At 35.0% G+C, this 25,770-nt stretch overlaps 3 protein-coding genes across 4 annotated transcripts; all 3 read right to left on the bottom strand.

Moving 5' to 3' along the window:
- Positions 1–1,222: 1,222 nt before the first annotated feature.
- LOC143447411 (sterile alpha motif domain-containing protein 15-like) lies at positions 1,223–3,495 on the bottom strand. The gene is made up of 2 exons (XM_076947500.1): positions 3,120–3,495; positions 1,223–2,175 (listed from the first exon to the last, which is right to left on the bottom strand). The coding sequence occupies exons 1-2, from the start codon at positions 3,287–3,289 to the stop codon at positions 1,965–1,967; spliced, it is 381 nt and encodes a 126-aa protein (XP_076803615.1). The 5' UTR covers positions 3,290–3,495; the 3' UTR covers positions 1,223–1,964.
- A 5,017-nt stretch (positions 3,496–8,512) lies between these two features.
- Positions 8,513–13,188, bottom strand: LOC143461046 (sphingomyelin phosphodiesterase-like). Its single transcript, XM_076958801.1, has one exon. The coding sequence runs from the start codon at positions 11,096–11,098 to the stop codon at positions 9,308–9,310; it is 1,791 nt and encodes a 596-aa protein (XP_076814916.1). The 5' UTR covers positions 11,099–13,188; the 3' UTR covers positions 8,513–9,307.
- Positions 13,189–14,442: 1,254 nt separating this feature from the next.
- LOC143461795 (ADP-ribosylation factor GTPase-activating protein 3-like) lies at positions 14,443–24,559 on the bottom strand. 2 transcript variants are annotated; one of them, XM_076959678.1, is made up of 9 exons: positions 24,390–24,559; positions 21,909–22,024; positions 20,948–21,108; positions 19,125–19,256; positions 18,891–19,013; positions 18,344–18,556; positions 16,361–16,466; positions 15,678–15,875; positions 14,443–15,523 (listed from the first exon to the last, which is right to left on the bottom strand). In XM_076959678.1, exons 2-9 carry the CDS (start codon positions 22,017–22,019, stop codon positions 15,509–15,511), a joined length of 1,059 nt encoding a protein of 352 aa, XP_076815793.1. In that variant the 5' UTR covers positions 22,020–22,024; positions 24,390–24,559; the 3' UTR covers positions 14,443–15,508. The 2 variants fall into 2 exon arrangements, with proteins under 2 accessions (XP_076815793.1, XP_076815801.1); XM_076959686.1 differs by lacking the exon at positions 24,390–24,559 and having other exon boundaries at positions 18,344–18,553; positions 21,909–23,823.
- Positions 24,560–25,770: the final 1,211 nt, after the last annotated feature.

Below are 25,770 nucleotides of genomic sequence, written 5' to 3'. Positions count from 1 at the left end.
CATCTCCCCGGCAGGCCAAATGAATTTCTCAGACTGGTATTGTATCTTTTGTTGATGCGACAACCCACAAAGAAAAAGGGCAATGTTACTGGAGACAACCAGTCACCTGTCCCACTTCTCCCTTTTGTCATTTTCACGCAATAATGAGCCTTCATTACCGTGACGAGACTAACTAGGCTTGAGTAAGCAACTATAAGCTTTGAATAACAGACGTTTGTCGTTAAAGTTTAATTTTTTCCACGCTTAGCATTTGTAACTGATCTGATTCGCCTCAAAACCTTGCTGCCAAATCGATTTATATGTCCTCATATTTGCTCTACCCGCAAAAGAAAAATTGATTTGTTGACCTCTAAATTTTTAATTAATAATCACCTTATTACTATATGTAAATTGCTACCACGGTTCGAAAACCTGGTATGCATATTGCAATAGCTAACCTGCCAAAAAACAAAGTCTGGATAAACATATTTTCTCACTATATTTCGTTACCTAACAGAAATATAAAAGCTCGCTACAGTCTATTGTAGTTAGCGTTATTTTTGTTTGATTGCCAATGAAAATCGTAACAGTTATATACATAGCCACTGGTAAAACCCATCGCATTCCTTTATATACTACTATAGGTGTTAATAGCACGCAGCTGTCTTTTGGCGCAACTGACTTCTTTTGCCCTTGAGTATTCTCATCACCCCATTGAGTCTCTTAACTATTCTTGCTTAGTTGCTTCGACTATGTTCCCGACGCGCGTAAGGATTCGGCCAATACAACTTAATCGCAGCACGGCCACCAGCTACCCTTTCGAGAGCAGATAAAGCTAAGGTGAGAGGGTCGTCATTATTGTACCGTCCACGTGCGTTTGCTTTTTTCTGTCAGGTTAATGGAGCATAGCAGTTATATACATGTCTATATATAATCTCGCTGACCCTATGGCGACACCTACTGACGTTACGGATTTGCTCTATCTTACCGTTGTGGCGAACTTATGTAGCGAAGGTTAATGTAAAGCTAGCAATATTAAAAGAAATACATCCTCAACATTTCATTCTCGTCCATCAATCTGGCCAGATACTGTACTTTGTGATTTTAAGGGAATTACAGTCACGTAAAGGTATATAATCTTGAAATAACTCCTTATTGGTTCTTTTGTTAATGTGAAGTTGACGAAAGAAGTCGAAGCCATTTCCATGTGCACAAACATGTTGATAATTGGTCAGCAAACACATCAATAGAAGTATATTGTATTTTTGTTCGATTAAAAAAAATTTACATGACATAGAATCATGGATATACATTATACAGAATTATTTTTAAAAAAAGTGAAATTACTGCTTTTACTCAAAGATTTGTGATAATTCCGTAACAACCCAAACAATGTTATGCGCCTACATGGTAATAATTTTGCCCATGCCGGCAGTCCATTTCAACATTGGATGGCATTAAATATTCCAAACTTTGCTTTTTTAAACCGTACGAACAGTTTTGTGGCACGTTGGTCAATACAGTATCAAATCGCAGTAATGCTGTAGAAACATTATTGTTGTATTATTAATTATCTTTGTGAAATATTTCTGTGGCTTTACAACAAAAAGAAAGGTTGTGTTAACATAAAAATCGATTTTCCATTCTGGTTCCAGTTTCAATTAAACAGGCAATGTTTGTAAGCTACAGCAACATTAAATGACAAGCAGTTTTAGAAGTTGACAAGCAACGCTGAAATAAACATACTTCACTTGCAAGCCAACAAAACCTTGGATTTATCATTTACTAAAACGTAAATATCGATCAAGTTCTAAGGAAAACATGCGTATTTATTTCATCTTTGTAAAATAAGTAAAAAGAATTTTAACCGTGTAACCAACACTGGAGACTAAACAATGAAAATAAACATATATTGTATATCATACAGCCAAAATATTTGTCGCTGATGAATAAATTACTTCCATTAAAACGTTTTTCCAATAAAGTCAAGATCGCCTGAGAAATTGAGAAAAAGTCATTTTATCTATTGATGGTCCAGTTCTGCTTTTATTTTCCAAAAACAATCCCATTGGTGTATTTGTTGAATCTGCAATACTCCTGTTCCAAAACGGTTTTCCTATGCCCAGTAGTTCACGTACACTTGAAGTTATAAATAGGATGTGGTCGAAATCAGTAACTCCCATCCTAGGAAGATTGCTGCAAGTACAAAAATTTATGACGTTTATAAGCAAAACTAGATATGTGTTTTACGCGTGATAAACACACGAGGGTAAATGTGGAAAGTGGAATACGCTGTGTATCATACACAACTCGACCTTACACCTGGGGAGTCGTACCCTCAATCGAAACAACAACGTGCTGTATTATTCCCCCAGTAGCCCCAGTATAAGTTCAAATTTTTCTTTCAATGTCATCCGGTTCCAGTCCTATTTTCCGCAATGTTGAAGCTCGTTCGTCTAACAAACAAAGTTGTATCCAAAGTCTTTTTTTCTGATACAAATTAAAAAAAGTTTAACTCAAGTCGAGTTAAGCAAAAATATGACTCGTCTCAAGTCAACGCTGTTTATTTTACAAAAATAACGTCATAATGTCAATTTATTCCCTGTGTGAAGTGTTTCTTTAGGCCCCACTCACTATTCTTTAGGACCGTTTTAGATTTAGCTCGGTTTATATAAATTTTACTTAAATGTTAGTGGTTATAGGGCAATACCTTGTTGTTTTTTATGTACACCATTAATTTGGGGTGCCATATGGTTACCAAAATTCGACCAAAAAGTAAAAACTCTTCGAGTCGTTTCAAACCCGAAATCGAACAGTAAAGCGTAAATCGAACAGTAAAGCATCCGACAAAGTAAAGCTGGTAAAATCCGGTCATTTGGAATAAGATAATGTGCACAAAGTTACAATAATTTAAAACATGCATCACATCTCAAGCATATATTATTTTTATAATTACAAGTTTACAACTACATGTTGCTCCCTTCATCATCTTCAAACCTTTAAATTAATAAGAAAAGCAACCAGGAAAACTGGGCCAGAAGCCTTAGAAGTTGAGAAAAACGGCTATGGGCTACCGCTATTGTGGAATCATACTTGATCTAGGCTTATAGCTTATGTTGGCTACATGGTTTTCCATTTACCTAGAGTTAACAAGAATCATTTTTCTGCCATCAATAAGATTGGAGGTAAAACACTCTCGATATTGAGGAAATCCAATTTCTTCAACCCAGTTCGCTACATCATCTAACGACCAGTGAATGCTGGTTGGAACCAACAGATCGTGCTCTTTAACTCCAAGAGGTGATGCCATTTCGAACTTTGTATTTGTTGAAGAAACTTTAAAAACTACTTTAAGGTGATTTTGTTTTGCCTTTTCTGATTAGGCTATAGATTTAACAGAAGTAGCCTATACCGCCAATACTAAACGTTTTTGGCTTTGTACAATACTGACTAGGTTACTGATGGCGCAAGCATTTCAACCAAAGTTAATAGTACTGTATCCCAAAAAATGAACACAAGCAATTTAGTTGCCGAGCAACCTGTTGACCTAGGTGGCGCCAAAGACAACGAAATTGAAGTAAATCATTGGGATAAAATACGACGAATAAATGAACTAAGTAACAGTAGGCAAATTTGTGTTGCTGTGCACAAACCAAAGGTTTTCTTATTAACTTTGAGATATTTTTTGTTTGATGGAATTATTCAAGTCTTTTTGAAAGTAATGGAGTAAAGGCCATAGCCCTTAGGTCAATGGTCATCATGTTTTACAACAGTGGTCGGCAAACTTTTATTACGATGGCCCAAATTTTCACTTCATTAGTAAATGAAGGCCCAAGATTACATTCAAAATATAATTAATGCAGTAAATATCACTAGCTCACTAATAATTTCAATGTTAACCATATCTACACTATGTTGTGGCCGACCCTGCGCACAGTCACAGCAAAACGTGGCGTACAGTTGCACTTTTGCTGTAGAAACTTGAAATTTGATGACTTTCCTAAAAAAGGTTCAGTTATCTTTCCAAGTTTGTTTTATAAAGTTTGATTTTGTAATTTTTGAAATATTATCATATTTTCATAAATTTGCTCTCTGTCCGCATTGAAGCGTAACGTTTTCGTTTACTCATTCAAGCACAACTAACTCGACTATTTGTCTTGTGTTCTTTTCTCGTGATCAGCTGGCATTCCGCACAGCGGGGGTGCGGCGGAACAAGAAAAACTTCTAGAAACGTATCACTTGTAGAAATACTTAATTTACACTAAATGCACTTTCTTTAGTTTTACAATTATGATGCATACAGGAAGCCAGATGTTATTGCTACTAACCTGTAAAAATCCGATCAGTTTACGACGTATAGTTTTCGAGTAATAAACGATTGAAAAATTGTCTACAGTGTCGGCTACACATAGTTTAAATAGTAATGTCGCACTTCCGGCTTAGATTGGGGCCTATAAACTAAAACGTGCATTGGGTTGTGCGAGCGTAGGTTGAAGTTCCGCTAGCTGACAAAAGCAGTCAGTTCTCACTACCCTAAATTTAACATGCTGTTTATGAAATATAAAATTTAGATTCAGCTTTCACACTTTGTTGGAAATTATCGTTTCATCGATACTGATAGAATAAAACTTGAACCTCTTTATGTAACTTTTCGCTGACTGATGTGTGACTTAGATATCCTTCGAACACTCATTGTGAATTATTCAACTACTGTCCAAGTCACAAATGGTAAAGATGGAGGGCTAGGGGCTAAATAGCTAGGGCAGTGAAGGATTAGCGTTATAAATAAAGATAGACTTGCATTCTCAATATGACGTAACAATTAACGCTGTGTGAGTGGGGGGTTACTGGTTGTGTTTTCCAGATGTTTGCCGTTATGGCTGTAGTTAACCTTTACTTAAGATGGAAAAAAAATCAAGAAATTGATTGCTAGCGCTCCTAGTTACCCAGGCTAATAGAAAAAAGCTCTGAAACTATCACTCGGTCCACATTTACTTGATTACAGGATACAATATGCAACCCATTATATTTTGCTTGAAGGCGCACAGTTTGCCAACCACTGTGTTACAACATGCATTTCCGGTGTGGTGCCAAAGCCTGTCCCCTATAGTGATTTCATAAATGAAAACCTAATTATGGTTTTGACTTAGCAGAAAAGGAGCAGTTGCATGACAGGGGGCTAACACAGTTGGCCCACTTGAGATAGTGAACATTTTGTCCTTCGTTTCTTCTAGGGGCTGAGTTCTCGGCAGTTGTTGCTAACAACACAAGAGTTGCAACAGGTACAAATACGTTTAATTGATGACTGCGGAGAAAAATATAATTGTTAGTTTGACTGCTGAGTGCAAGCTCGACCGCCTACACCAGTGGTTTTCAACTGGGGGTACGAGATTGAACATCAAGGGGTACGAAGATCCTTGAGCTATTGATCTTGAGCTACAAATTGAGGGTTCTAGGACGATTCAACCCACGGACGATTCAACCCCGGACGATTCAACACACGGACAATTCAACCCAGGACCATTCAACCTAGCCCGATTCAACCCCGGACGATTCAATCCACGGACGATTCAACCCCCAGACGATTCAACCCCCGGACGATTCAACCCGCGGACGATTCAACCCACGGACGATTCAACTCAGGACGATTCAACCCAGGACCATTCAACCTAGGACGATTCAACCCATTTACAAAAACGTCTATACGCAGTTCATTATCAGGCAAGGATGCCGCTTTTACCACTATACCAATACACATCTTGTTTTGAAATAAAAACAAGTTTAGGTACCGTGCTGTAACTAGTAGGCCTGCTCAGGAAAAATAAATAAAGCCTACACGTCGATTAAAAGTCAAACCTTAGAAACAACTGTTTGTTGATGGGAATGAAGATTTCCCGCAAAAAAGTTTGAATCGGGAGATCAAACATTTTGAGAGTTGTAGCCTATAAGTCGCTTGTCTCCAGTTAATTTATTATTTTGAAAATAAACGAATAACCTTTACTATAGCAGAAAGAGGGATTCTGTGTGCTACAATTCTGCTTATTTCGTTGTGGTTATAGTTTAAGCTTGTATCTGAAGAAAATACGGTACGATTGCAATGGTACCAAAACCGTTAACCACGACGTACAGGCCTATTCAGAATGGCCTAACTCTAGAGTCTAGACTCTAAACTGTCCAATATTAAGCTTACAATTGGCTACAAAGTAACTTGGTGATAACCTAAGCCATAAGTACGTGAAAGGTCCGTGGGTTGAAAGGTCCGTGGGTTGAATCGTCCGCGGGTTGAATCGTCCGGGGGTCGAATCGTCCGCGGGTTGAATCGTCCGTGGGTTTAATCGTCCTGGGTTGAATGGTCCTGGGTTGAATCGTCCTGAGTTGAATCGTCCGGGGTTGAATCATCCGTGGGTTGGATCGTCTGACCACCACGAATTGAGCCATAAAAGCAATTTAATTTAGCAATATATATATGAAAAATTCCATCAGAATTTTTTTGGGGGTACGAAGAATGCTCTGACCTGACAAAGGGGTACGAGCAGCAAAAAAGGTTGGGAACCACTGGCCTACACAGTTTTTTATGAAGGCATTAAACAAACTTTCAACTTCAGTTCTCAATTTGGTTCAATATGCCAGTGTGTGTTTAATATTTAATATTCTAACTGTACTAGCACTCGTTTTCAAATGATTTAAAACCACAGTCTAAATCAAACTTATGACGTTTTAATGGAGAGACATGTTTTGGCACAACGCCAGTAATAATTATATGGCTAATAGCAACAACATCTCACTTCCTACGCTTTAACACTACTTCATTAACCCATTTTTATAGTTTAACCGGAAGATGTAGTGGGACTGGATCGGACATCAAACAACTTCTTTGTAAATATGTTCGTAGAGTCGACTTCAAAGAAATTTAATGGGTACGCTCTTTAACGCCATACTTATTTCGGAACGTCACATTTGCAGAAAAAATCCGGGTTGCTGATCGAAGCCTTTTGAAATCTTTTTGCAAGGTTAGAAAAACAAAGATACAGAAGCGAACAGGGGTGCTCAAAATAATATTTATATTTATTCCACTTTTTCTTTTCTCGAAATAGATTATTTCCATTGAAGCTTTTATTGAAATAAATAATTTACATCGAAGCTTTCAAAGAATAAATAATTCGTTCAGTGTTTGACAATAAATTATTCTTCACTAAACAAATTATTTTCTACAACATGATTTATTCATCGTCGTCATTACCAACTACATTCATTATCTTGTTGACCTCACTGACTCCCCACAGTTGTTTGTTTGCATGCATGTAGAAACAATTGCGACTCAAAGTTAGAAGGAGTGAGTCGTTTTGATGACATTGACATTGAGTCGTTTTGATGACATGGTTAACTTAAATTAACTTAATACCGTAACTTAAGTAAAATGAATTATTTTGAAGCTAGCCGAATAAATAATTCTGAAAGAAAAGAATGAAAAATAAATAATTCTGATCGGAAAAACAGAAAAATAAATTATTCTCGAGGAATTATTTAAATATATTTAAATAAAATATATTTTTGAGCAGGTCTGAGAAGCGAATAAAACGATGTAAATATGGGCGCAAGTTACGCAAACAATAAGCATGTTCCTGTTTTGTGGAAGCAAAGTAACCATAAAGTTGTTTTTAAATATATGAACGCAGCAATATGCCGCAGTAGCATATAAGTTTTTATTTGCTTTTCTCTGTTATGTACTCGTCACAAATGAATTTTTTGGCAAATTCCTGTTATCTCAGTGACATGTTGGTGTTGATATACTGTGTACTTAATATTATCCTACATTTTACTTTAGTCTAATATCCTATCTGTTAACAGGGTGCACGGCAACCTTTACCATGAACAAATGTTCATGTTCTCTTTATGCACAATAACCTGCCCTATTACAAAGCTTTTTTTGCTTATTCTCATCCATTGGCGCTTGCTACTAAAAATTGGCTTTATTTATTCGCTTCCACCGCGTTACTGACAAAAAATAAAACGATGATGAAGTGACCTATGAATAACTTAACAATAAAATTCAATTGCACTTATTTTACTCTGGGAAGGGAACCGGGGCAAACGTATGAATAATTGAATATAATGCTTCGTTTCCAGAAATTGATCACTTTCGTCCACAACACAAAGTCCAAAGAGCAAAGGACGGTTGCACAGTGCACACTATAGGCCTACTGACCGCATTGCTTTGCTGTTCAAACAGCACCAACCGCGATGCTTTCATCAGATTTTGTTATCGGCGCTTATCTCATTGCTACAAACAGCAGGTTTATAGACATGTTTTGATATCCATTTCTCGTTTGTACAGACAAGAACATTGTCTTCATGAAACTTAACGAAATCTGTTGCATAACCTCTCCTGTAAGTTTTTCCGCAGAAAGACTCACCAACACTAATGAAATGCGTTTGCTAACGCCGCCGTTTACAAAGACTAAATTTAAAGTAATTAAGCGAAATCTCAACAACTAAATAACAAATTGCTGCCCGGAAATCAAATACACCCATGCTAACTAGCATACACCTGATTCGTTTATTTTCAAATATCGTTTGCATCTTCATACATCTTATTTCAATATACGACAAAACTAACGTTAGGGCACATTTCAGTGGAATAAGTCAGTATAACACTATAGCAATTAACACCACACAAACATAATCTTTTCAACGTCAACAAGTCAAACGTTTGAAGACAACACATCATCTATACACTATACTAGTAGTACTATGTTGACAGTTTGATTTCTGCATCAGTGTTCTATTTTGTGGAATTTTGTACAATAAAACTTTTTACAAAAAATTGGGTGACAATAGGTTAGGCCAAAGGTTTTAGTCATTTTTATCTAAATGGTTATATGTAGCTTACTGTATGAACTTGAATGGGTAATGTTGCACTGGAATGCCAGAAACACAAAATCAATAAATTTCATTACATTAGAAAATGCTCACTGCATTATTTTGCTCTAAATATTAGTAAGTAAACCTAAAACTTAGCCAAACTTAACCAATATAATAAAAATATTTTGTGAAGCCAAATTAGTAATCACAGTGAAAAATTTAACAAAAAGTAATGAAAATAGTTATATAAAACACGTACCAACATAAAATGCCTATCTAGAGTCTAGATTCTGTTCGTGAGTCTTTGATTGGTTGGCCACCCCTGCTCTAGAGGTTTTCAAATTAAAATGTACACAGTACAAGAATATTGTACATTACATGTGAAGTTCATAATAAAAAGAAAAACTTAAAAATATGAATGCACAGACTCTACTAAGAAATACATTAACTTCAGTGAGGGCTGGTATCAGCAAGAAGTTACGGTAAAGTTACCAGCAGAAATACTACACAACAGTTGTTTCCGGCAAGCTGCATCACACACCTCTTTTGGAGGATGTCCTTTGTAATAATACGAGTAGTATTTGTGAAAAGAGATTGAACTTTTCCTGGTGTGCATCCAATTTTGATACAATTCATGCCAAGACTCCACAGACAATGTGGTCAAATTGTATGCATTCTTGGCAGAGTATTCTAACTCCCATTGTGGGCCTGTTATTAGTTGGTTTGCTTTTGCCAAATTTAATATGTAAGTCTGGTGATCCAAAATGTTCCATTGTTCTCCATCCATTTCATAGACCCGATATCCAGGGTTTAAGTCAGAAAAAGTAGTTATGCTTGGTGCAATATAAGCAACACTTACTGGCTCTGACAAAGATGAATTCGTATACAGAATCTCAAGCTCATCTTTATGAGTATGTCCAAAGAATTGACCTCTTACAATGTGCCTATATCTCATGATAATATTGTAATAATTGCTTCTCCAAACATCAAGGCAGTCACCTCCAATACTTGGTGGAATATGTCCAATAATATGAACCTTTTCGTTAACTTGTTCAGCTTTGTGCAGTGCACCTTCTAACCACTCAAGCTCACCATTTGGATCAACTGGGTTTATCAACATCCAGTAATTTTCCGTATTACAATAATTCATGTTTAGTGATATTAAACGTAACCCAGGTTTGACCAATTGCGTGTAAAACCCTGATTTACGTACAGTTTGAAGAGCATCCTTTTTCAACCAAGGTGACCATGCATCAACCAATGCATTGTAGAGCCAATTAATGCTATTGGTATTCGTCACATAAGCTGGTGGAAAGCTATTAACAGGAAAACTTTCATGATTACCTAGAGCAGGATATACAGGGGTATTAGGAAAATATTTTAAAATTGTTTTGGTGAGATTTTTAAGTAAAAACAATTGTGATTCTTTTGTTTGACTCCAGTCATTATGCGCAGGCAAGTCACCAGTCCAGATGATATAATCAAACTTTTCTTTTGAAACATGTTGAAAAAAATTCTCTACTGTCCAATACGGCACATCACATGACCCATAATCACCCCAGTAACCAGCTTTAGCATTGTCTCTGCTGGTTGAGTCTTTGTGGCAACAAAGAGGCTCTTTGCAATTGTTTGGAGAACCAGGTTTATACTGGAAATCTATGTGAAGATCTGAAATCTGCAGCACTCTCAATGGTTTTGCCTTGCTTTTGAAGTTTTTTGTTAATGACATTGTATTTTGTGGTCGAGGGCTAGCTATTGGCACAACCCACTTATCTCTATTCCACGACAGATCTAAGGTTTTGCAGGTGGAAGGAAATATCAAACCACACACCATTTCTCCAGTTACATTCAAATGTTTTAAAAGATACTGTGTTTCATTTTTCATGGCATTTACTATGCCACTGCATATTGGAGATGGTTCAATATTCAACCTTTCACAGACTGAAATAACAAACTTGAAAAGACCCGTGTATTTCCTGTCAGGTGTGCGAAATTTCCACAATGCAATGTTAAGAGCTTCCTTACACGCAAAACACTTCAGTGAGCTCCCAACATTATTACTTTTTGAGTATTCTTGTACCCTACTCAATGATATAGGTTTATTGAACTCGTTGGAAGACACAGTGTTTCTATACTCATGTGAAGCATTAAAACGAATATATACTGGCAGATTCTTATTTATAGGATGGCTATCAGAGAGTGACAGAAAACCAAAAAGCAACAAAAATCCAAATAAGGCACTCTTCCGTAAAACCATATCTATCTTTAACACCTAAAACTCGTTCTCTGAAATTTCTGGAAAAATTAAGATTTTAAAATGTTAATTTCTACACAATGAAAATTGTCTAGTAATAGGCAGCTTTTTAAGGTTTGAATTCCACGAGCGCCAGGAAGTTTCAAGCAACCGCAAATTTCACGAGACCGAGACATTTAAAGACAAACTGTTAATTTTCTGCTGTAGTTTCAGAAGTATACTATTCTGATCTAAAAATCTAAGAAACGCTTTTGTCCCCAAAATTGCTAAAAGAAATTTTTGTTTAAAGGGATAACATCATAACAAGTGCAGATGGTACCCATTTCATATAAATATGTTTTAAATTAAAACCTGAGAAACAAAACATAAGCTAGATTGCAGTTGACTGCATTAGTAATGATTAACCAAAGAAGTACAGTTTTTAGAATACACAATTATCAGAAATATATGAATAAAAATGCGATGATTTTTGCGTTGCAACTTACATGACATACAATGGTTGCAAAGACAGCAAATCATGTTGCTATTTGTCATGTAAAACACTAAGTGTGATTCATTTTGCCAGGCCAATAATTAGCAATAGCTACCAACTGAAATCATTCCTATCATGATTTCCATAACCGAGATAATAGGTAAGTCCATTATAAAACTGTGAATATAGAATTTATTAATTACTATTGTGGTGACTGGTGAAAAATATGGGCATTAATTTATTACCCAATCACAGAAAAAACACAAAGTTAAGAATGTGATAAGGCCCTTTTCCGATCTTAGGCCAACTGATTAACTGATAATTAAAGCATGATTATTTTTCACAATGGAAAAAAATTATGATACCAGCAAAACTACTGTCTGAAGTAAGAAACTAGACTTCTATCAATCTATCAAAAATATGAAAGTTAATCTTTTTTGCTTAGCAAACTGGGTCAATTACAAATTCCTAAAATTAGCAACACAAATAAGGCTTCTGATCACGTAATCAGTTAGTCTGGCTCTGGGTGAATTGTTTTGGGGCATGAAGATCAAAGTGGGGTGTGGGTTGGGCCAAAAACTTTCAGAAATACTGATCTAATTATTGACTGTTAATAACAATATGACTTACACTGAAAAAAAAAACAAGTGGAGCTACGTCTTACATCTCTGGAGCACTACATAGACTTGTTTGTTAATTACTTGCTAAGACATATGCTGAACGTCAAATTATGAACATAAAAATGTGATTTAATTATTATTTTTTACTCATCAATATAATAGACGAGGCCTACTCTTGACAACTAAAAAAACATAGGTCGGGAGTTTTTAACCAACCGGATTCAAATTTATTCATTTCATTCGCTATAACTGTCGTAGACAAATTGTGCTGACGCTGATGGTCGAAAACGCATTGTAACAAATTAATTCCTCAAACTACTACAGTGTCAACAATTTCAAACAATGACAATACACCACAGTCTACAACCAATGTGGCCTAGAATCAAAACACATATCTTAATACTGTATGGGTGATCGTGCACTCGGTGACTAGTTTAACTATGGATACTCATTCCATTCATTGTTTTCTAATCAGAGTGACTATTTTACCATATTTAGGTCATGCATGCTGCTGTTAAAAATAAGTTAGAATGGGTAGGTAAAAATTTAAGGGTCTCTTGCACTTGGATTTAAGGGAACAGAAAGGAGTCTTTATCTTTAACAACAGGCTGAACCTGTTCACCTGTGAACTACATACGGTGAAATAATCACTTTGTATAACATTAAGTTTGGTTAATAAAAAACTATGAAAAGTAGCTTTGAACTTAAAATTTTTGGGTGTAGTGCAGAAGTGCACAACCAAATGACGTAAGTTAAGTAAGTAGGGTTTTGTATACAAATACGTTATGTGGTTGTGCACTTCTGCACTAGACCCTGATTTTCCCAGGTAAATTAGTGGCAGGCTTTTTTAATTCAGTATAGCGGCCTAATCGGCTGTGTAGACGCTTAACAACCAATGTCTGCATCCTTGATGTGCTAGCTAGCCAACAGCATTCGGAAATTACCAAAGCAATTGTTCTTGGCGAATTCATAAGGACTATTAACGTTAAATACGCCCCTGACTATTCAAAGTATTCATATGGTTCGTGCATTATATAAACGAAGAATATCGTTTTACGATTGGCTGATAAAAGTCACCTCATAGTAGTCACGAAACGCTTGAATGATCACTGGCAATTTTCATTCAAGCGTTTCGAAAATCAAGCTCAAAAAAGAATAAATAAGAACAGACAGAAAAGCTACGTCATTCGAAGACATTTTGGTCAGCATTTTACTAAAGTTGATGTTGTAATCTTTTCCGTACCTGATCGCACTTTATTTGATGATGGAGACAATTTTAAGTTGCGGTTAACACAAATAAGAAACGGTGTTAGGTTAACCGGACATCCTTTTTCACGGGTCGACACTCGACAGTCCTGATGTTTAGCAGTTTTTTTCGTACATCACCAATTCTGATCAGTTACCTTTGGAGTATCGGTGTAGAGTAGTGCCAAAATATAGTGACGTCATACATTTAAATCTAGTTACGGTGTCTTGCCAAATATTGACCCTCCATTGTAGCGTAATATATTCATTTTTAATGCAGTAAAACAATGTACACAGACCTGTATATGGTATTTTGTTTGCCAGTATATATGCTTTTGCAAAAGTTACGGTATCATACTATTCAGCCACTGATTATTTTATTTACCATTATTACAGAACCTATGTACTTTCACTGTCTTTGTCTTCTACACGGGTTTACATATGATTCAGCAGAGAAAAGGATCTTGACATACACTTCACAAAACCGTGCACTGCTACCAGTTAGACCCCTGTTACAAATTTAGTAATCAGTTAAATTCCGTCACTAATTAGCCTATAGCCCAATACAGTATTCCTTTGGTATGGTATCATCATCTTTATCCTCAGATTGAGTAAAGCGTATTCTCGACTCGTTACAGACAGTGATGTGGCATCGCTTGAGCCTGGTCTTAGTGCAAATTCGGATAGACACACATTTTCTTTATCATTTTTTATGTATTACCCGAATTTGGAGCCCTTTGCCAAGACCACTAGCACTGCACAAAAGCAACGAGTAAACAAGTGTGGGTAATGTCTTCCCTAAGATCATGAAAACTGTAGTCCCACTCGGTTTCGAGCACGGGTCGCGTTATTGGGAACCCAGCGCTTTAACCACTCGGCTACTGAGCCGATAAATGAGAACAAAGTAGACTCTCACATCAACCTCTTTCATACCATCCTTAAAGTTGCAGGTACAAAAACGGTTTGATGGAAGTTTTCATCGACAAGACCTGATATTCTTGACTCCATGATCACCTCACCTTTCACTTTTTATTTATAGGCAATCTTTTAGTTTTCGAAACACAACAACAATCTACGTATAATGCGCACATAACACAGTAATAAAAGGAACATCATAGGTGCTTAACTACCAGTCAACGGAACAATGACAAACAACATACTACCCACTTTTTTCTGGAAGCACCTTTGCACCAGAAAACTTATAATACCATTGAGATATTAATGTGCAATGTGCATCATATAAAAACGAAACCATACCACCAAACCCCAATGGTTACAATTTATCAACGCAAACCTCCGAAATGTTTTAAGGTATTGGCCTTTAAAGAAAAGTGATAGTAGTAATAACATGGTACTGTATTAGGACTGGTAAAACTAACATTTGTGAAATATTACTACATCGCACTGCAAGTATTGCACACAAATCTTAAGTCTGCATAAGCTAGAAATAACATTTTAACCCACCTGGAATACCTCCAATCAATAAATCCCACAAAAGCAAATTTAATGCAACTGCAGTTCCACAAACTATGTTACAAGGAGAGAAATTTGGCACTCCAAACAAAAAAGTTCATGGCAAATGTCGAAATAGACATGACTAAAACTAAAATTCTCAGGTTATTAAAAATATTTTTCTTATATTATACTGTATTGAGAAATGAAAAACTACATCACCTACGCCAAGTATTAGAGATATAGGACTTCTTAATCTGAAACATGAACTGCAAGCAAAAAAATCATGCATAATATAATAGCAACAAGAGAATTCATATCAGAAAATACATGCATCGGTGGGAACAAAATGTTAGTACTGTAAAGGCAAAAGTTACAAAAGTAATCACTTTGCAGCACTGTACTTATTAAACAAGGCTCGAGATGGTTACAACATTCCACTGCATTGCAGACTAGATTCAATAGCTAGCAGTAAACAACTAAATGCGTTCAAGGAAGGCTTTGTTGCAATAAATAGAAACACATATAGATGAAAACTTCTAGTAAGGGAAAGCAACTTGTCTTCGCAAGCTGTCATGGGACCAACATGAATTATGGCAAAATAATGCCAGTTTGCATAAAACATCATCCATAACGATCCTGCACAATACCATAGAGCTTAATATAAGCAAGCAAACTGTTTTCGGCAAAGGTGCATACACAACACTTACTAATACACATAAATATAAATATTGCATAACATAAACAATAAATAACCTAACTCTAACAGATAAAAAGAAAGTATTAAAAAAACCTGTAATGTGCTGGCTAGATCAGAAGCTATGTTTGAAAGCTTTCCAGCCACACTACGGACACCTTCTTTAACACCGTCCTTAATATCTTCCATATGACCCCCTGGGTTACTTCTGTAAGATTGTGACCGGCCATGATACTGGTCACTTGATATTCCAGAATAACCTTCAAACCGCTTGATGTTTTGTTCATCATTATACTGCAAGCAAGGTTTCGATCATCATAATAATAATAATATTAATAGTAGGTTACAGGTTAGAGCACATTGTACACCATATGTATTAAAACCAAGACAAAATTGATAATTAGGATTCACAGAAAAGTTTTCTTCATAAAATAAGATATTAAAAGAAAATGAGATAAAAAATCATCATTGTATGAAAATGATTAATTTGGAAAATACCCCAAAATTAGAATACAAAATGATAATTTGATGATAATGATAAGCATATGAATTTTAAATTTTGTGATTCAAAATCGTATAAATTCAACTTTAAAATTTATATGCATCTCATCATCCATAAAATAACCACTACCAAGTAATTAATGTTACCAAACAGCAAATACATTTACTCTTACTGGTATGATTAGACAAGAAGGCGTTTGTGACAGCCTTGACCAACCAGTTTTTGCATTACATTTTACAACCAACAATTCAAAAACACTATGTTGTCTATTACATACCTGCGATCCGCTGCTGCCAAAAAGCATATCAGATGAGATTGCTTGAGCACCTTTAAATTTATTCAAATAATCTTCTCCTGTAGCAGAGTTTGAAGGTTTCTTTATGCTAAAAAAATTTGTAATAGATTAATATCATGCAATTTTACCAATCAGCAATCACACTTACCTATCAACAGTTTATCCTCATTTAAATAAGTAAAGTCCAGCAAAGGTTAACCTGGCATCACTGGTAACCAGATGGCCTGAAAGCGTTGGCAATATACAAAGCAATGTAGTCTTATGTCATAAATAATTTAAAAAAGATTAATTGTTGTCAGAGGCATGTCACAACAGAATGAAAGAGTTGCAATGGTTGTTTAAACATATTTGACTTTTGAAAATATAATGATCGTGTATGATTTCCTGTTGCTTTCAGACTGACAAAAAGTGCAGTTTCTGAAATCATGACAACTTTTTCTAATTTTGTGGTAACTTGTTCAATGGCAAAACTATTTAAAATTGTTACTATGTCCGAATGACTATCCTAACGAATTTCAAGAAAAAGAAGCTAGGCTTCAAGAAGTGAAGCGATATTTTGGCCTAATGTCGAAAAGCCACTTTATGTCCTATAACTCACTATCACAAGATCTGATATAGTTTTGGGGGTCACTTGTCGCTCAGGCAGAATGCTAAGGAGGATTTGTCATCTACGACCAAAGTTTCAAGGCAAAGTGCATAGTAAGTAGGCAGCAAAAAGTGGGTATTTTAGAGCATTCAGAGAATTTCCTGAAGCATAGTTAATTAGTTATGTTAACAATCTGAAAACCAATAGCTTTCATCCTATCACCAAGCTACCTGACCTAACAAGTTTTAAAGCACTCTGTCACAGTTTGAAGGAATTATTGCAGATGACAGAAAAAAATGGAACACAGCATGTATAGTCCTAATATCTGGATCCGTAAAAGGATGTAAAACAAATTGTTCTATTGTTTTAACAAGCATTTGATTTGTTCTTCTTTGTGACGAAAATCTGAGCAATTCATTGGAATGAAGCATGAATATGGTTCTACATTCATTAACTGAATTATGAGAACTTACTTCAGTAACTTGATGGCAGCAAAAAATTTGACATATGATGTAGTTGAGTAGTATACATTGTTTAAAGTCCAAATTGAACAGTTAAAGAATATTCTGTTTACCGTACTGAACAGCCACATCGTCATGGACATGTAGTATTGCTGGATTATCTGAAGCCAATAACTAGCAACCTGAGGGTAAGCAAATAGGTATTATGCAGCCTCAGGTGGAACAATCGATATTTATGATAACAGTTGCCACCGTTGATCAGTCCATATTTAAAAGACTGATTATACCAGTTTGACATTTGTCTGTTAAGTTAATTGACTCCCATTTATATAACAGCAATCGCCATTGCTAGGAAAACTGAAAAGGTTCAACTACTAAATTTCTTTAGTACAAATTCTGTTTGCAAACCGTTAATTACAAATGCTAGGAGTAAGACTAAATTCATATCCAATGTATGCTTTGCATTATTTTTTCACAGTACAGTAAATTGTAATGGGTAGTAGTAATGTAGTAGTACATGGAAATATTTTAATTTGATATTGTAAGGAGTGTAAGCACAAGGAAATAGGTGGAAAAAATGAGAAAGTATTAAGTAAAAGAAATTACTGTAGATGAAAATCTAGTTTAACTCAAGTTGGCTGAGGAATAGTAGTTCATCATAGTCAATTTTCTGAAACTTGCACTTTAGCCTTTGGACCATGTTACCAGCAATGCTGACACCATAAATTTGAAGTAATTTGTTTATTTAAATTATCATGCAACAAAGTACCACTTAACTTCACCAATTACGAATTGACCATACTTATAAATTTATCAAATACTAGAATCTAGTTCTCAACCAAACTTAATAGCCTGTAAAAGGTGCAACAAAGCTTCTAACTGTAAAATAATAATTAGGTGAAATATCATACAACTTACTTTCTCTGTCTGTTGGCTTTAGGCTCAGAAGTAGTGGCAGGCATGAAAACAGTTGAATCAGCTCGGTGAGTGTCTGTAATGGGAGTAATGCTAAATGTCTGAAGAGGATCGTCTTTACTTGACTTTTTACTGGATGGATAAAAGTCTTTTCTCCCAGAGTCTGATGCATTGTCATCATCAGAATCACTGTCATCCCATCGATTGCCTCTGCTTCTGTTGAAAAGTATGCGGTATTACTACTGTGCCACATGAAGTAGTGCAATTAAATTAATGCAAAAAATAGCATGAAAAGGGTTTTATTTCTTAGTATCTTAAAAATATTAAACAAAAATTTTGACAAGGGGAACGATACAAAGGTTTTCTGTACTGAATGCAATTTTGATCCAACCCTGTCAATTGGCAAAATAGTAATGCTTATGTACATTGATGTGATTCATAACTAACACACACCACATCCTCACTGATATGATAATAATATATTCATAATTGTAATATTAAAAAGAGAAATGTATTTGAAATAATTTCTTGATATTTCATTAAGCATTACTTTGACGATGAGGAAAAGGCATCATAAAAAATATCATCTTTATCTTTGTATTTTCCTCGTCGAGATGTTTTTACTGGAGTTACTTGATTGATGGTTTTCATGTCCATTGAGTGGGAAACACCACTAAAACCCAAATTATAAAAAACTAGTAAAAAAGAATTATAATTTATATTAAGATTCTTTTGCATTAAAACATTTTCATTTAAAGATACAATTAAAAAATAAAATACTCACTCAGTCCTACCCATGCCCATGCCAAGCCTCTGTGCTTGTTCTTTTTTGTTTAAATCCATTTTGCTTAGCTTCATATTATTTTGTTTCTCCTTGACTGTTATGTCTTGGTATGCCAAGCGAAATGACTCTGCACTATTAAATATACAATAAACGTTACCGATATTCACCTAAGATAGACAAAATATGTATGCTTGAAATATGCAGGCTATGATTCAAATTGCAAACATTTATTTAACCATCCAGAGCATTAATATATGATTCAAACCTAAAGCAATTTTTTATCATTTGAATCTAACATAAAGACTTTCTTTAAAACTAGTACAAATCAGTTGACTGGTAAAATAATCGGCATGGCCATTGTAAAACAAGCTACTGCAAATTTTGTAAATTTTAGCCTAAGCATGTGCCAAAATGTATTTGTGAAATCAATGACAAAATGAAAAATCTCACAATTTGTGGCCATTTGTGATATATTATTTGAGATAAGCATTACAATTAGGTTATGCAGGGTTGTCCAACTTAATTTTACTGCAGGCTACAAAAGCATCGCATGGGTTAAATTATATTGAATATACGATAAGATGCTTAAACATAGTCGGAAGTTATGGTAAATCTAATGCCACGAATTGGGAAAACGAAATTCACTTCATTTTACTATGGTATTTGCGTAGTTATATTCTTCAGGAATGATATCAAGCAATATCACTTGGCTTTGGCAAGACAGTAAAAAAAATTGCCATTGTGGGCATAGACGGCTAATGCAGGTGCGTGGGGCGCAATTCTGCGCCCTGGGGTTTTAGTTTTTCCTAATGATAATTAACCAGCTTACAGCAGTAGGCCTACCAATTTCCAAAAAATAAAGAAAAAAATGTATTCATCAGAACATTCAAACAGCTCTATAAGCTTTGGTATCAGAGCTAGAACGTAGTGAAATCATCACCGAGTTTAGGTTGTACAAACAGTTTCTCCATCCGATGATAAACAATGCAATATATATAATACATCACATTCAAAAGATTGCGAGGTTTGTCTTGAGTTGCGATTATTATGACATGCCAAGCAAAGAATGGTTGCAAGCTTTATAAAAGCCAAGCAAACAAAGTAAAATTGGAATTGGTAAACATGTGAAAAGCTCAGTAAATGCATTAATAAAGGTGTAGTCGCCAAATTTTTTTTCTTCTAAACTTTGTCACCTTACGACAGTATCTTTAATTTTTGTAAGGTTAGTCTAGTGTTCTGTACGTGAGACTGTTATTTTAACCATTGTATCATTGTGGTTTGTGAAATCTGTGCCTGGTATTAAACGTTCCTGTTAATATAAAGCAGCCTTATGCTGTGACCCAACTGGACCAATGTGGGCTCATTCTCTAGTTTTGCTGCAAACCTTACAACTGTTCACAAGCTAAACAACATGGTTTGGCGGCTCAAGCAGAGACCCACAGTTGGATCAATGACTAAACAATGCTCACAAGCAATTTCCCAAGCTTGCACAACCATTGCGGTAGTGATTGGAAGCACCAGCCACCATGATTTGTAGCTGAATGCCTCATATATAAAATTTATTTATTATTAACAAGCAGTAAAATAAAAAAATATGTACATATATAACAATTATACATAAAACATCCGCACACTATATCATCTCATGGATCTTTTTACATTCATCAATCATCATATGATTGATTGTAACAATGTTAATTCACTTAATATCCGTACTTACTTACAAATCTGAATCAGTTTATAGGGCGGGCCAAAGTCAACTGAATTAATGAAAGCAAAACAAATAAAATGCAAAGCAAAACCACAAGAATTTTGTAACTAACCTAGATTCTTCAATTTTTGCTCTAACTCCATCTGATGTACCCGATGATACTGATAATCGATGTTTCACTTTGTCTTCTTCTTCAGCATTTTTTTCAAGCTGCACAAAATCAGCCTTTGCTACCTTCTTTCCACCGAGACCCCCAACCTTTTTTGCTCCAAGCTAAAGAAAGAAAATATTAAACAAATAAGCACTCTGCTTTAAGGCAGAGTCAACTGCTGTTAATTGCAAAGTTACTTGAGAGCATTCAAAATTTAATTAGAAGTTTACGTATAATCACCTAATCATTTATTTTTCAAACAGAGAAGGGAGAGGAATTTAATGGGAGACAAAGCCTGTCTGAGTACAGACTTAGCCTTGCAGACCAAACAGATAAAAACATTAGACAATGAAAACACATTCAACATGATTTACTGGATGTCATTGCAAAGAATTACAATTTTATCTACAGACTGTACAGCTGCAGAAAAATCACTCTCTTATTACAAATTAATAAGATTATTACCATATAGTGTAATAATTGTAAAACACACAAACTATAATACTGGCATATAATATTATACATATGATAATATATTTTATATTGTACATAAGTGTAAAAACTGCAGATTTGAAACAAGACATATTTAATCACAAAAGTGTACTAAACCAGTCAAGAAGGTACAGAAGGTTTTAGATAGCAACACAAAAAACTACATATAGACCAGAGAAAGATGGTAAGTTTTGTACAGTGTGTATGGAATGTGAATATCTATTACAATGCATCTTCAATCACCACACCAATCTGGTATGTACAGGGTAAACGTTGGATACACAGAGTCTGATAATGCGATGTACATTAGAAATACATCAGAAGTACAGCCAAAGTTAGCATTTTGGCACACTACAAAATTGGTGTTTTGCTATGCAACTAAGGCACACATTCCAGTCTAGTTTACAAATATTGAAGATCATTAACTTACTCCTTTCTTCGCTTTCACATTTCTCTTTGTTATTGTAGATTTTGGAACACTGGATTGGATAGAACTTGCAGGAACAGCATGCTGTACTGGTGCGATTAAATTATCACTCATGGCAGCTAAAAAATTATCAAGAAATTTTTACATACCAAATTATCTACGCGAATCCAGAACAAAGATATATACAGTTAAATAGAGTTAGTTTTATCACAGATAAGTATGTTAACCGAATTTAATTAATTTAACTTTTAAATTACATAATATATTATATATGCAAAAAACTTCATTCATAATTAAATACTGGACACAATTGACCAATCATAGTAGAACATTTTCATTGCATTGAGTTCCCCATGAAAAAAAATGATAGGCTAACAGTTTATCACTCTACCGAACTTGCGAAGTGGTTTTTTGAAAAAACTCCCTATCATGCAACACAGATTATCATGGAACAGATTTTATGTTTTCTACTTTGAGGTATTGTATCTCTTTAGTCAAGGAATTCTGCAGTATCATTTTGTAAAGGACAAGTATGAAATACCGATCTTCATTGTCGTCAAAAGAAAGTATTTTCAAATAAACCCTTCTTTTCTTTTTTCAAGATATTTTAGTTGTATGTATAACGATTTTTGTTAGCTGATTAATTTTCAAAGCATTTTGTATTTAAATAATAAATTATCTTGTAAAAATTTCGCAAGATAAATTACACAAAAAAATGCAACTTCAATGTATTAAAAACTTAATAGATGTGACAAACTGCAAAAAGCCAAACGTTTAATAAACAGTTTCATAACTACTGTATATGCAAAGCAGACGGGAACAAACAATGCCTTTTATGCCACCATAATTGATCGTTTAAAACATCATATGACGGACAATGTAAGCATGTTCTTGGCTTATATGTGGCTAAATGGAGACAGTTTAGGCTTAAATCAATTTGTTATGTTTAACTTTTCAGTGTGGTGGTATGAAAATTGACAGTTTTAAGTATTGGAATTCTTGCAACTCACTAATGTAAAGAATTTCCTTTAAACCCAAATACCATTAATGTTTTGTCCCCCGCCCTGACTGCTGCAATTTCTCAAGCAACCCGAAAACTGTTTGGAGTTATGCAATTAGGCTACAAAAACCCGACTGGAAAGTATGGTGGTTTTTAACAAGAAATCATGTGCAGCAAAGACGCAAATTTTGGTAGGAAAGCGTGAACTGAAGCCTCAATTCTTTATTGAAGTTGGATTTAGATTAGAAGGTAGAATTAGGTTAGGTGAAATATGTGCGCTTTAATTTAAAATAAATTGCGCAGATAATGGCCACGGTTTTATCATGTTGCACGGGGATTTTTCACCCAAAAACAAGAAAACTTTCCAATCTAGCATTTTTTAGGCCTATGCTGTAGGCTTATATCATCTAATCTTGGGATGTAAAGATGGAAGTTGAAGTAGAGAAATATATAAAAAGTATAATATCTGAATCTACTGACAAATTGATCTACTAACCTAGCAAATAAGATTAGTGTCTAATAATGAAATTTTATATCAACAAAAACATTTGAACAGCATCACATATTTCTGCCCGCTTTTTGTTTGCATTTTGTATCTGATGCTGGACCAATTCGACCAACCACTTACTTACGTATAAAAACACTATGTTTGCCACCAGGAATAAATTTAACACGAAAGGTGCTCAGTTGGTCAATTAATTCTTTTATGAGCTAACATATCGCAAACCAATGCGGCCGAACTTGGTACGGGCAGATTACAATAAAAGAATAAGAAACATTTTTTAAAACACTTACTTACGTGTTACGATATGTTTATCAGAAGTTTATGATTAAGATTTAGCTATGATGTGTATGTTATTTAATCATAAAAAGAAAAAATGTATTTGATTACAGTACTACACAAATATTGAATTGAAAAAGAATCATATGTTATTTGTTTAGGAATTACAACAAAACAGTTAGGAATGTGTTATCTATGACTTGGCCTACATGGTCAAACTGCGGCTCACCGACATGTTTTTTGTGGCTCTTCCAGCTGAATAATAATATCCCAAATTGACTACTAATTACATAATATTATTATATTATATTATGTTATGTTATTATATATTATTATAATTGACAAACACTATTGATTTTGCGGCTCGCTGGTGTTTGTAGTTTTCCGCAAGTGACTCTTTCATTGAACAAGATTGCCCACCCCTGAAACATGGCGCTTGTCGCTTCTATTACGGTATAATTGGTACCACAAACGAGAAGTTACTTCCGCACAATACTTCATTAACGCACAACTGCTTACAGTATTTGAGGTTTGAGTTGGCCACGACGCTTTGGTTGTAACTAGCCAACCTAAGGCGAGGACCACCTCCACTACATCTATATTGGATAGGATGCGTTTAAATAGTGTTTAAATTAAAATATAGTGTTTTTGTATAGTGTTTTTTTCAATAATTTACACTGTTCTGTACTACTCTTTAGCCTACCTCTATATTTATCAATCAATGAAGGATGTGTTCTTTAATATTGTCTATCATTAACCCAGGCATGCATCTATATCTTTCTGGTAAAACCGATTAATCGGTTTATTAAAAATATTAGATTTGATAAAAATTGGTTTTCGATATTCTGATTAGCCTATTAATCAACTCTACAAGAATGACCGTGACTCCATAAGATCTTCCCATAGTAATAACTAATAATATAATATAAACTGATGTTTATATGATATCTATAAGTTTTCCGCGTTCCACGTTAACCGATTGTTTTTATTTTTTTATTATTTAATTTTTTTGAATAAGCGAAAACTATTTTTTCTCTATTTTGTGGTCTTTACTGTAAAAACAAAGTACATCTCTCCACATCACTAATCTCTATAAAAACACGTTTGTGTGTTTATAGAAATCAGTGCTCCCAACGTTACAAAAAGAGATCAGATTATCACAAAATTTGCGGCTATGGGAATTTCCCCAAAATAGTTGCAACGTTGCATGTTGCACAAAGCGATGTACCATTGCGCATGTTGGTTGCTGACTGCACCACTTTTTCTGTTCGTACTCATAATTGTGATCGTGTTGCTGATAAATTCTGCTTGCTCAGCATGCGGGAAGTTTTATCAGGAGACAACATAACGTTAAAGCATGTTTGTATCGTTTGTTTTTTGTCATTGTCTATCTGTATATTGGAAAACGAAAAATAAGTAAAACGTTTACCATTGTCCATTATACAGCCTAATGGGCCTAGCGTGATAAAATAAAATAAACTCCACCAACTAAAAATGAGCGGGAAAAAGTAGCAAAGCCTAAGGCCTTAAAAGTGCAGGAATAACATAACCAAATAATAAAAACAAGCACCGGTATTAGTTAGCAAGGCGACTTTTTGTAAAAATTAATCTAAGTTTGTTACCATCACGGGCCAGGCTGCAGAATATGGTAAGAGCATAGCCAACAATTTTTGGACAAAACAGTGTTGCACAGCAGGAAAAACGGATGTGTCCAAAAAAAAGAATTCGAGAAACACCAATTTTTCCCGATTTCTGTTATAAAATGACACACCTTGCCTATCACTATTGCCAGGCAGCCTTGGGCCACAAGCCACATTGTACACCGGATTTTTACTTCTGCACACGCAAGATCTAGGCAAAAACTGCCACACTCCGCAAACAGGATCACGGGCCTGGGTTTGGTGGCCGTGCTAACCTTCCATTGTTGTAGTACCACCATTGTAATTTACACTTAGCACGTTTAAAGCCCTTGAAGGGTTTGCTGCTTTTTCTGTGGCCAACTCACTCCTCAAAAAATGTAAGTAGCCATTCGTTTATCAAGTTATCTTTCACTCTTTAGAAGTAACTTTTTGTTTGCTGCTCCA

The sequence above is a fragment of the Clavelina lepadiformis genome, chromosome 1 (assembly GCF_947623445.1).
Source record: "Clavelina lepadiformis chromosome 1, kaClaLepa1.1, whole genome shotgun sequence".
Lineage (NCBI taxonomy): Eukaryota > Metazoa > Chordata > Ascidiacea > Aplousobranchia > Clavelinidae > Clavelina > Clavelina lepadiformis.
This window is presented reverse-complemented; position numbering and strand designations above follow the sequence as displayed.